Genomic DNA, 11,300 nt, shown 5'->3' with positions numbered 1-11,300 from the left:
TGCGACCAGGTGCCCTCTCACCTTTCCCCTCCTCTCTCTCTCCCTTCCTGCCATCCACTCTTGTACCTTCCTCCCCATCTTCTTCCTTCCCTCCCTCCCCTGTCCTGTTATCCGTGGCTGAGGGCTTGAGATGGCTTACCAGGGCCTTTAATCTCTCCGTAATGATATCATCATCCCCCCATCTCCCTCTACGCCCCATCTACACTCCTCTATGGAGAGAGGGAGGGAGGAAAGGAGGGGAGGGAGGGTTTAGCGGTTTAGGGAAGGTCACTGATGAGCTCAGTGGAGGAGGAGTAGGCGGAGGAGGAGGAGGAGGAAAGTGAGTAACCCTCAGCCTTTCGTAGGAGCCCCACACATACACACACACACACACACAGAGGCGGGTAGGCCTGGCGTCTGGGATGTCGATGGAAGACAGTCCCATGGAGGAGTTGGTGGACCAGGGGTTGGGGATGGAGGAGACGGGACTTAGGAGGCCCTCTTTCAGGGAGACCTACCACCACGACTCCCTGCTGGCTCCAGACACAGACTTCATGATAGGTACTGTAGGTGTGGGATGGCTAAGGGTGTGGGGAATGGAGAGTTGGAGAGGTGGGGTACAATTCGCATAGGTAAACTAACAGAAGGACAGGCTTGGGGGGGGGGGGGGGGGGGTCTTTGAATTTGTTAAAATTGTATAATTATATTTTGGCAAAGCTTTGCACACTTGGGAGTATTGGTGTCAGTGGATTAATAACAGGAGGGGTATGTGTGGGTATGCAGCAGGGTTATGAATAGACATCTGATCACTCTGCCATTCACAAACCACACCATCTGGGAGAGGAGAATCCCAGATGACTTCTCTCTCCATCACCATCACTGCTATAGGCCTAGAGTTTGGTTCTGTTTTCTAAATGTTTGTTTTAGGGTTGTTGCTACGTTGTGTAGCGTGAGTCTACATAATCCCATTAGCATGAGCATGTGTGTGTATAACCTGCGTGTGAGCGTGTGTGCATGCGTGTGTGGGTAGGCTATGCAGCAGCAGCAGAGATTGAGCTGTGTTCTACTAATTCCCTTTTCCAGGTCTGGGATTATGGGCTATTCTAATCCCGGTCCCATATGGGGTCTCTGGAGGTGGCACAGGCCTGATGTCACAGCCAAAGACAGGAACAGAAACACTAAGTCACACAGACACGTATAGCAGCCTCTGCCTGGACGCATCTACAGTATGGCTACATAGAGAGGCTTACCTCCTGACCATTAGTTTAGTTTATTAGTTGAGTTTATTGGTCTTTCAGCATCATTTTCCGGTCTCTTCACAGTTCTCATTAAAAACACTGAATGACTTTACTGTAAAAAATGTAAAAATAAAAAAACTTAAATAAATACAACAACTTTTAAGTGCTAAAATCAATTTTAATTTAGGAGCCTGCTCAAATAAGGTGTTGGTGATCTCTTGTATCTCTCCGTTAGACTTCTGGGATGGCCAGTGTGTTTGTTCCTACTATGATGACCTGTAACCAGCCTTAGAAATTGGTTTTCACCAGTTTTCTGGCAAAACCGAGGCACAGTTTAGTACGTCTGTCAGATAGCGTGCCCAAGCTGAAGTTACTATAGACATATAATAGCTACTGTAGATAAATAATTAGAATAGCTACTACAATCTGTGGTCTTCTTGACCCACTATTTAGGGAAGACTGCTTTAGACGCACCTGGTGCCACCTGTGAGATCTCCTGTGTACTGGCACGGTGTGTCAGTCACCGGTGTGTCAGTCACTGGTGTGTCAGCACCGGTCGTGTTTCACCTTTAGCCACCATCAGTCAGAGTGACATGTACTACTGTAAATAGAAGACCCGGAAAGACCTGGACCTTAGTCCGTTCCGCTCTGACATCGCTCGTTCCACATGTATATAGTTTTAATACATTCCTACTTAGATTTGTGTGTATTGGGTACGTGTTGTGTAATTTGTTAGATATTACTGCACTGTCGGAGCTAGAAGCACAAGCATTTCGCTACACCCGCAATAACATCTCCTGAACATGTGTATGTGACCAATGAAATTTGATTTGATTTGATCGATGAACTGGACAAGCTGCTTACAGGAGAACAACACAAGGACATGCAACCTGTACTGGGGTGAGGAGAGAGGAGAGGAGCGTTATCGATTATTCTCTCTCGCTCCTTGCTTTATATCGCTCTTTCGCTCCCTTTCTCTCTCCCTCTTTCGCTTCTCTCTCTCTCTTTCTTTCTAACTCTCCATCTATCACACCCTCTATCTCTCTCTCCATCTTTCTTTCTGTCCATCTCTCTTTTTCTCTGACAAAGTTTATCAGGGTGGGGGTGGGGTCACTCGTACCAAAGAGGCTCAGTCTGGGGGATTATCATTGTGCTACTGTATAACACACACATACATATACACACACCAAACATACACACACTCCAAACCCTACTGTTCAGGCTGAATTTGAGAGGATAGCAAGAGTGTATAAGCATGATCAAACACTAACCCTAACCCCTACACACACACATACACACATGCACACATGGACGCACACACACACACACAATCTCAGATCAAGGCTTTAAGCGATGTTGTAAACATCAGCATGCCCTACATTGGCAGACACCACCCAGAGAGAGAGAGAGGAAGGGTGAAAAAGGAGGACAAAGGAGAGATAGATAATATCAACATTTCATAACCTCACCATGGACTCCATCTGCACTGGGATTCTACTCTTTCTGATCTGGATGTGATTCCGTTAGAGGTAAAGAGGAGAGGAAGAGAATTGATCTCTGCTGTACTTTTTATCATCCTGGTGCGAGGCTGACGGGAGAGGACAGAAGAGGAGAGCTCAGTGTGGGTTCTACTGTGTGTGTGACGAAACTGGAACAGTGGATGGAGCAGTGGAGATGAGATCCGAGCAGACACTAGCCAGTGGAACACGCAGATAAAGAAAGAGAGAGAGAGAGAGAGAGAGCCGACGGTCACTCGAATGGAGGAAGAAGATATTGTCTGTCAGACAGTGAAAGAGAGGAGGAGGAGGAGGAGGTCTGGAGCGGAGGAAGGGTCACCCAGTGTGAAGAATCTTTATGACAACTCCTCACCCCACAGAGTTTCCAATGGTACATGACAGCTTCTGTTCTGTTTGTTTGTTTACTGTTCCACCAGTCATTTATTACCATCTATCTCATTGGGATTACGTCTACTAAAACCACACAGATGGTGTCTATTGTCTTGGTCTTTGTATTAGCGAATGTATTTCGATTTAATCTCTGTGGTCTTACTCTCATATGGTTCAAGTTTTTGATCTCTTACATTTAAAAATGATTTTACATCTATTTACAAAATGGTGCCATTTCTTAGGATTGTTCTTCCTATTGATGTCATTTATAGAAAATGGTCTCTTGGTTTTTATGCGAGTGGAATCTGTCAGAGGGATGCAGATGCCTGTCTGTTGTCTGTGGCGTGTGTGTTGTTTGTTTCAGCTTCTATGTCTACAGCATTTCTGTTATTTTGGGAGCGATGTGCGAAGTGTGAAGACTTCAGTTTGACGAGTCTGTATCGCTCACCTGGAACCATCAGAAACTCTTGGGTGGCTGCTAACATGGTCTTTCATTGCCCAATGGCCAGTGCCTTTGGTGGCGCTGGTTAGGTATAAATGGCTTTAGCTCAAAGAATTACCATGACCTATGTTGTTACCTTAACTTGGTGGCAGGCGGGATGGATATAGTGGACCATCTGACGTACCTGGAGCAGTGGCTTTAGCTCAGTGGGCTAACACAATCTATGGTTGTGCTCCCCAGATGACCGTAGCTCTGCTGCGAGTGGCGTGGACGTGGCGGACCGCCTGACGTACCTGGAGCAGAGGATGCAGATGCAGGAGGATGAGATTCAGCTGCTGAAGATGGCTCTGGCCGATGTCCTCAAGAGACTCAACATCTCAGAGGAACACCAGGCCGCCAACACCAAGAAAGGACCTGCTGGCAAAGGTACACAAACACAAGCACATACACACGTTTACACACACACACACACACACACTTTACACTTACATTTTAGTAATTTAGCAGACGCTCTTATCCAGAGTGGCTTACAGTTGGTGCATTCATCTACAGATAGCTAGGTGAGACAACCACATATCACAGTCATAGAAAGTACATTTTTCCTTAATAACAGCTATCAGTAGAGTCAGAGCTAGAAAGGGGGGTGGAGTGGGTTACGATGTTTTTCGGAAGATGGACAGGGACTCTGCTGTCTGCTTCAGGGGGAAGCTGGTTCCACCATTGTGGTACCAGGACAGAGAAGAGCTTGGACTGGGCTGAGCGGGAGCTGCCCTCCCTAGTAGTGCTCAGGTTGGGGTGTAGGGTTTGAGCATAGCCTGAAGGTAGGGAGGGGCAGTTCCCCTTGCGGCTCCGTAGGCAAGTACCATGGTCTTGTAGTGGATGCGAGCTTCCGCTGGAAGCCAAGGGAGAGTGTGGAGGAGCGGGGTGACATGAGAGAACTTGGGAAGGTTGAAAACCAGGCGGGCTGCAGCGTTCTGGATAAGTTTCAGGGGTTTGATGGCACAAGCGGGGAGCCCAGCCAACAGCGAGATGCGGTAGTCCAGACTGGAGAGGACAAGTGCCTGGATTAGGACCTGCGCCGCTTCCTGTGTGAGGTAGGGTCATACTCTACGGATGTTATAGAGCATGAACCTGCAGGAGTGGATCACTGCTTTGATGTTTACAGAGAACGACAGGGTGTTGTCCAGGGTCACACCAGGGTTCTTTGCACTCTTGGAGGGGGACACTGTGGATTTGTCAACCAGCACAGAAAGAAAAATGTATGAAATTGTATGAAATGTATGCATTCACTACTGTAAGTCGCTCTGGATAAGAGCGTCTGCTAAATGACTTAAATGCAATTAAATGCAATAAATGCAAATTATGGATTGGTCTTTGAGCGGACAGGCCTTCCCCTGGAAGAAGAACAGTTCCGTCTTGTCGAGGTTGAGCTTGAGGTGGTGGGTCGCCATCCAAGTTGAGATATCTGCCAGGCACGCAGAGATGCATGTTGCCACCTGGGTGTCATAAGGGGGGAATGAGAAAAGTAGTTGAGTGTCATTCACATAGCAATGATAGGAGAGACCATGTGAGGATACGACGGAGCCGAGTGACTTGGTGAATAGAGAGAAGAGGACAGGGCCTAGAACCGAGTCCTGGGGGACACCAGTAGTGAGAGTATGTGGTGCAGATACAGATCCTCTCCACGTCACCTGGTAGGAGCGGCCTGCCAGGAAGGATGCAATCAAAGAGTGTGCAGAGCCTGAGACGCCCAGCCCTGAGAGGGTGGAGAGGATCTGATGGTTCACGGTGTCGAAGGCAGCGAATAGATCTAGGAGGATGAGAACAGAGGAAAGAGAGTCAGCTTTGGCAGTGTGGAGAGCCTCCGTGACACAGAGTAGAGCAGTCTCTGTTGAGTGACCTGTCTTGAAGCCTGACTGGTTAGGGTCAAGAACATCGTTCTGAGAGAGACAACGAGGAAGTTGATAAGAAACAGCACGCTCCAGTTTTTTAGAAAGAAAATAAAGAAGGGATACAGGTCTAGCGCTTTTGACGTCAGATGAGTCGAGTGTTGGTTTCTTGAGGAGTGGAGCAACTCGGGCCATTTTGAAGTCAGAGGGGACACACACACACACACCCACACACCCACACACACACAGAAACCTACACTTATACCCTCCTCACCCATATTTCCCCTATGCAACAGCAGCTAGGCCTGTGTCTCTGGCCCTGCCATCCAGACCATCAATGAACAGCCCTGCCTCTTTGAAGAAGAGTTACACAACCTCCACACTGCCCTCTACATCCACCGCACGGAACTACAGCCCCTTACCACCAGCATCAGCCAAGAGGTACAGTACACAATCACTAACCATCACCTGCAAACACAGAGAGGTACAGTACACAATCACTAACCATCACCTGCAAACACAGAGAGGTACAGTACACAATCACTAAACATCACCTGCAAATACAGAGAGGTACAGTACACAATCACTAACCATCACCTGCAAACACAGAGAGGTACAGTACACAATCACTAACCATCACCTGCAAACACAGAGAGGTACAGTACACAATCACTAACCATCACCTGCAAACACAGAGAGGTACAGTACACAATCACTAACCATCACCTGCAAACACAGAGAGGTACAGTACACAATCACTAACCATCACCTGCAAACACAGAGAGGTACAGTACACAATCACTAACCATCACCTGCAAACACAGAGAGGTACAGTACACAATCACTAACCATCACCTGCAAACACAGAGAGGTACAGTACACAATCACTAACCATCACCTGCAAACACAGAGAGGTACAGTACACAATCACTAACCATCACCTGCAAACACAGAGAGGTACAGTACACAATCACTAACCATCACCTGCAAACACAGAGAGGTACAGTACACAATCACTAACCATCACCTGCAAACACAGAGAGGTACAGTACACAATCACTAACCATCACCTGCAAACACAGAGAGGTACAGTACACAATCACTAACCATCACCTGCAAACACAGAGAGGTACAGTACACAATCACTAACCATCACCTGCAAACACAGAGAGGTACAGTACACAATCACTAACCATCACCTGCAAACACAGAGAGGTACAGTACACAATCACTAACCATCACCTGCAAACACAGAGAGGTACAGTACACAATCACTAACCATCACCTGCAAACACAGAGAGGTACAGTACGATTACTATCCCTCTACTCTAACTCTAGCACTAGATACAGTTCAACAAATTGATCATACACTTTCAGTTTTCTCACTTTTTCTAACATTCCCCCCCCCCCCCTCCATTCTCCCTCAGTGGTGTGAAGAGTCCAGTAGGCAGTGTGAAGGAGAGTCCATGTATCTCTAAAACGGCTCGGCCTGGCCCCCGACCTGGCCCCCCGGGGTCCACAGCCCCCGGCAGTAAGAAAGCTGAAAGGTAGCTACGTCTGTGGCAGTAGGCCTAACAGGGAAGAGATGTTTAAATGTGTTCTGAATGTACAGTTCTAGTCTATACGTCTCTTACGTTTGCTCAAATAGATCTCCAGAGCAGGAGTTACAACTCTGGTCCTTGAAGGTCTGCTGATTTCCATGCTTTTTCCCCCCAATCAGATACTGGCGTATATCTGCGTCTGGGTAACCTGGTATAACAACTAAAAGCACCAGTACTGTAGCCCTCGTGGACAAGAGTTGTCCATCCTTGTTCTAGACTAGAGCGTGAGATTGACAATACTTTCCCTGCTTGTATGATGGAGCCTAATTTCTCCTTTCTCATTCTCTCCTTGCAGCAAAACCAAGGAGCCTGCAGCCAGTGTAGGTAAGAAAATGCTTAAATTTCTACTGTAGTGTGCTCTTCCCACAGGCAGAGAGCAGCACTGAGCTGTACAACAGGACCTTGGGGAGAGGAATGGCCAGATTAATGGGAAACAACTGTTGGTTAGATTGATCCTACTGTAACATGCCATTGATAAATGGTATGAGTGACATGGTTAGAGTGGATGCTATACCTCCCACATAGACTGACCTGCTTCTGTGTTTCGTCCATAGGGTCCAGGCAGGTGACTCACTGTAAAGGTAGGCCTCAGTCCAACCTCCTGGAATAACATTCTTAACCATCTATAGGGTATGTTAGTCTAGCTTAGTATACTATGCCTGCATACTCCACCGCCTGTTACTGATCCCATGCATTATCTATCTCAGAAAAGACAACGTCTGTCAAGTTTATGAAGTAATATCTGCTGAAAGCTAGAACCTTATCTTTGACAAATGCATCTTCTGGTTTCTAAAGTACAAGTAAGCACTGTATTTGAACACTTGTTTTATCCTTCTCTCTCATTTTCTCACCATGTCTCACCATGACTTCTCATCCCCTCCCATTCCCCCTCCTCCACACACATCCTCCCTTCTCTTCTTGTCATCTCCACCCTTTCCCTCACACCTCCCAACACTTCAACCCCTTACCACCTGCTCACACCTACAAACTTAATTTTGTCCCCTACTCTCGCCCTTGGCCTTCACCCTTACCCCTCATTTCACCTCTTCACTTAGTGACTATGCAGATCTATCTGAACCCCATAACAAGAAGGACTGGGTCTTCTGAAGCGGCCAAATCAGCCCCCACGGTCCCCAACTCTAGACCCACCAGAACCCCCACCCCTCCTCAGACCAAAGGAGGCCCCCCCACCTCAGACCGAACTAAGCGCGAGACATGCAAAACACCCCCCGCCTTCACCCTCCCCCTGCAGAAAAGCACCAATCAGAATACGTATTCTTCTATGGAAATGTCCAATTACAAAAGCCCCCTCAAATCACCAAGCCAGTACTTCCAAATCTGTTACTAAGGCAATAGGGTATTGTTTCATCCTCCTAAAGGTTAAGGTTAGGATTGAGGGAGGGTAATCTGATTCTAGATCTGTGGTTAAGGGAAACTTCTACGTCAAGCTGTTACAAGTGTAGTAGGCCTGTAAGCGAACTCGGTTTTCATGATGTTTGAAAAATGTTTGGGTTTCTAGCAATGTGAGGGAATTAGAAGTAGAGCTTGTCTTCAGTAATGTTTGAGATTGACTGATAGTTACAAAGTTTTGGTTTTTGAGGTGCTTTGTTTCACCAGCAGTAAAGGGAATAGTGAGTTTGTTTGTTTTGTTGCATTTCCTAGCACCATCCGTGACCATAGTCCTCTTAACTTTTTCCTCTGTTTAAATTCTTACATATTTCTGTCTGTCAACTGAAAGCCTGTGTTTTTTTTCTCCTGTTTCTTTCCGTTTTAATATCTCCATTTTGTGTGTGTGCTTTGTAGTTTTACTTCAGTAAAATATGAATAATCTCCCTGACTTTGGGGATGTATGAGTGAATTCTCTTATTTGATTTATGAGTGTATTTGTCTGTCTCTGTTGACAGCCATTAAACATTTCAGTCATCACCTGCTTCAACTACTGTCTATGTAATAATATCAATGTAATAATGTAATAACAATTCACAGTATTATTACAAGATATGTCCATGGTGTTTTGAGTTCTACTGTGTGTGTGTGTGTGTGTGTGTGTGTGTGTGTGTGTGTGTGTGTGTGAGTGTGTGTGTGTGTGTGTGTGTGTTAGCAGCACCCTCTTGTGGAGATACATAGTGGCACAGAAACTCTGCCGTCGACTCACAGAAACTGTAAGCCTAGGCATACACGAGGATCAGAATGCTAGATTTATGCCATCCAACACTCAGTGAAAACATTAAATTAGGTATGCTAGTTTACGGTAGTTGATTCAGTCATCGTCCCATTGATGTTATCCTTGGCCCTGCACTTTGCCTGCATGCAGGTGTCAGGTGTCCTGGCCCCAAAACCTACACAACTAAAGGACTCGACTTTTTACCTTATAACCCCATCTGTTTAGGCCTACCTGTCAGAGAGGAACAGGCAAACAGCTGGCCATCACACCTGTAGTGTAGACAACTGACATGGGCTCAAAAGGATTGATAGGACAGGGAAATCCAATTCCTATCATCATGGAGGCCTACTATTTCATTAAGTGCAAGACCTGGTACCTTATTACCTGGTGGTGTTGACAGAGTCACAGGCTTAGTGGTCACACTTCAAAATAGGATCTTTTAAAAAATGTATAATTGTTACTTACAGTAGCTGAAACAGATGTAGGCCTATGTATAGAGCCAAGGGTGCTAACATCCAGGAAATACTATATATATATATATATATATATATATATATATTCTCTCTCTACCCCTATCCCTCCCTCCCGCGCGTCCACGCTCCCAGTGCTGGAGGAAGGGAAGATGGCACCTCAGAAACCGCTGTCAGCCAGACCGACCAGTCTCTCGTCAGGACAGCTCTCCGTAGCGATCTGAAAGATGGCACCGAGAACACCGGCACCACCTCGAAAGGGACTACAGAGAGATTCGCTTTAAATAAAAGAGACTGAAAACTGTGGCATCCGTTTGTAGCATTTTCCCCACGCTGTCGCCTTTCCAGCATCTGCTTGCTCTGCACATCCCGGCAGGCTTCGTACCATCGGCGTAGCCTTGGCTATTATTAATAGCTAGATAATAAATCCTAGAACATTCGCATCGCCTATATTCTGGACTGAGAGAATCATCCGGAAAGGGATAAAGACAATAGGCTACAGGTCGTTCTTCGTTTATCACTACCGTGGAGAGGGGAGGAAGATGAGGTAAGCAAAAGCATGCGCTTGCTTTTTGATTCAGACCGTCCGCGTTATTAACGCACAATGAACGACACACACAGGCTGCGGCTGCACGGCTGGATGAGATTCAAGGGCGCATTTTATTGGATTCCAAGGGAAAGCCTGTAGTCGGATAAGACGAAAATACCCAAATTAATAGTATACCGTTTTATTCGTGCTGTCGAGGCAACATGTATGCCGTTATTATATCCAGGCTTTTATTATAAAATGTGCGTTTTTAGGATGACCGGCGGCTAGGCTACCTGTACTGTAGGCCTATTTGGGCCTGTGAGGTGGGGCAGCACAGTGTAGCTGTGAATTCTCCCTGTGAACAGGGGTGAATGAATCTGGTCAGTGTCGAACAGCAACGAGCAAAGGCATGCACGGTTTCTATCATTTCATGGACAGGAGAGAAAGCGTTGATAAAACACACAAGCAAACGTCTCCAGTCCTCGGCTCGTTCTCCCATCCCATCTCTGTGATGTGTCACCGAGGGTGTGGTCTGCAGAGGGAAGGGATCTGTTGTCATAGAAACCACACTACACGTGCCTCATGTGTAACATGGTTATAAGTGGTGGTCATAACATAGACATATAATTCATTCCATTCAACAACAAAAACAATCTGGAATATAAATGGTTCCGGAATTAGAATGGCATGGAATTGGAATTTCCATTCTATGATTCTGATTCTATGGGCTTTTATGGATTATAGGGCACATTCTTCTAATCACAACATCAACTCATTGGATTGCACATGACCAAAAACAACTTACAAATTGAATTCAATCAGGCCATCCATCGAAGCCTGTATCTAAAACTCCATATCTCAACCAGGTACAATTGAGACATCAGGCCTAGAGGTCCAGCAACATGCTCAGGTGAACACACACACACACACACACACACACACACAAGAGGCTTCTAACCTCAAGGGTATTTTCCTGATCTAAAAAGGGTTAATTAAAACAAATGAACGCACACGGACGCAGGTTGACTGGTATGTGATCAGTGTTTACTTCCAACACAGGGAAGGAATGCTTTCCCCTCTTTGTGTCTGGTGTAACCGATGT

The 11,300-nt window shown here is 46.3% G+C and overlaps 2 protein-coding genes across 4 annotated transcripts in view; both read left to right on the top strand.

Annotated features, from left to right (window-relative positions):
- The first annotated feature begins 292 nt into the window (after window positions 1–292).
- Window positions 293–8,961, top strand: LOC106571567 (uncharacterized). 3 transcript variants are annotated; one of them, XM_014144764.3, is made up of 7 exons: window positions 293–540; window positions 3,786–3,971; window positions 5,731–5,875; window positions 6,862–6,981; window positions 7,331–7,359; window positions 7,590–7,616; window positions 8,091–8,961. In XM_014144764.3, exons 1-7 carry the CDS (start codon window positions 402–404, stop codon window positions 8,381–8,383), a joined length of 939 nt encoding a protein of 312 aa, XP_014000239.1. In that variant the 5' UTR covers window positions 293–401; the 3' UTR covers window positions 8,384–8,961. The 3 variants fall into 3 exon arrangements, with proteins under 3 accessions (XP_014000239.1, XP_014000240.1, XP_014000241.1); XM_014144765.3 differs by having other exon boundaries at window positions 297–540; window positions 5,734–5,875; XM_014144766.3 differs by lacking the exon at window positions 293–540 and adding an exon at window positions 2,971–3,104.
- An 838-nt stretch (window positions 8,962–9,799) lies between these two features.
- LOC106571568 (ena/VASP-like protein) overlaps window positions 9,800–11,300 on the top strand; it is a 66,012-nt gene continuing 64,511 nt past the window's right edge. The window contains exon 1 of the mRNA XM_014144773.3: window positions 9,800–10,216. Coding sequence (XP_014000248.1) covers window positions 10,212–10,216 — 5 coding nt within the window. The 5' untranslated portion in view covers window positions 9,800–10,211. The remainder of the gene's footprint in view (window positions 10,217–11,300) is intronic.

This window comes from Salmo salar, chromosome 15, assembly GCF_965601325.2.
Source record: "Salmo salar chromosome 15, fSalSal1, whole genome shotgun sequence".
NCBI lineage: Eukaryota > Metazoa > Chordata > Actinopteri > Salmoniformes > Salmonidae > Salmo > Salmo salar.
The sequence above is the reverse complement of the archived record's forward strand: the minus strand, read 5'-3'. Positions and strand labels throughout refer to the sequence as shown.

Coding starts and splice junctions, on each gene's coding strand:
- LOC106571567 (XM_014144764.3), top strand. CDS start 402: ATGTCGATGGAAGACAGTCCCATGGAGGAGTTGGTGGACCAGGGGTTG. Junction 541..3,785: donor AGACACAGACTTCATGATAG/GTACTGTAGGTG, acceptor TGTGCTCCCCAG/ATGACCGTAGCTCTGCTGCG. Junction 5,876..6,861: donor CCACCAGCATCAGCCAAGAG/GTACAGTACACA, acceptor ATTCTCCCTCAG/TGGTGTGAAGAGTCCAGTAG.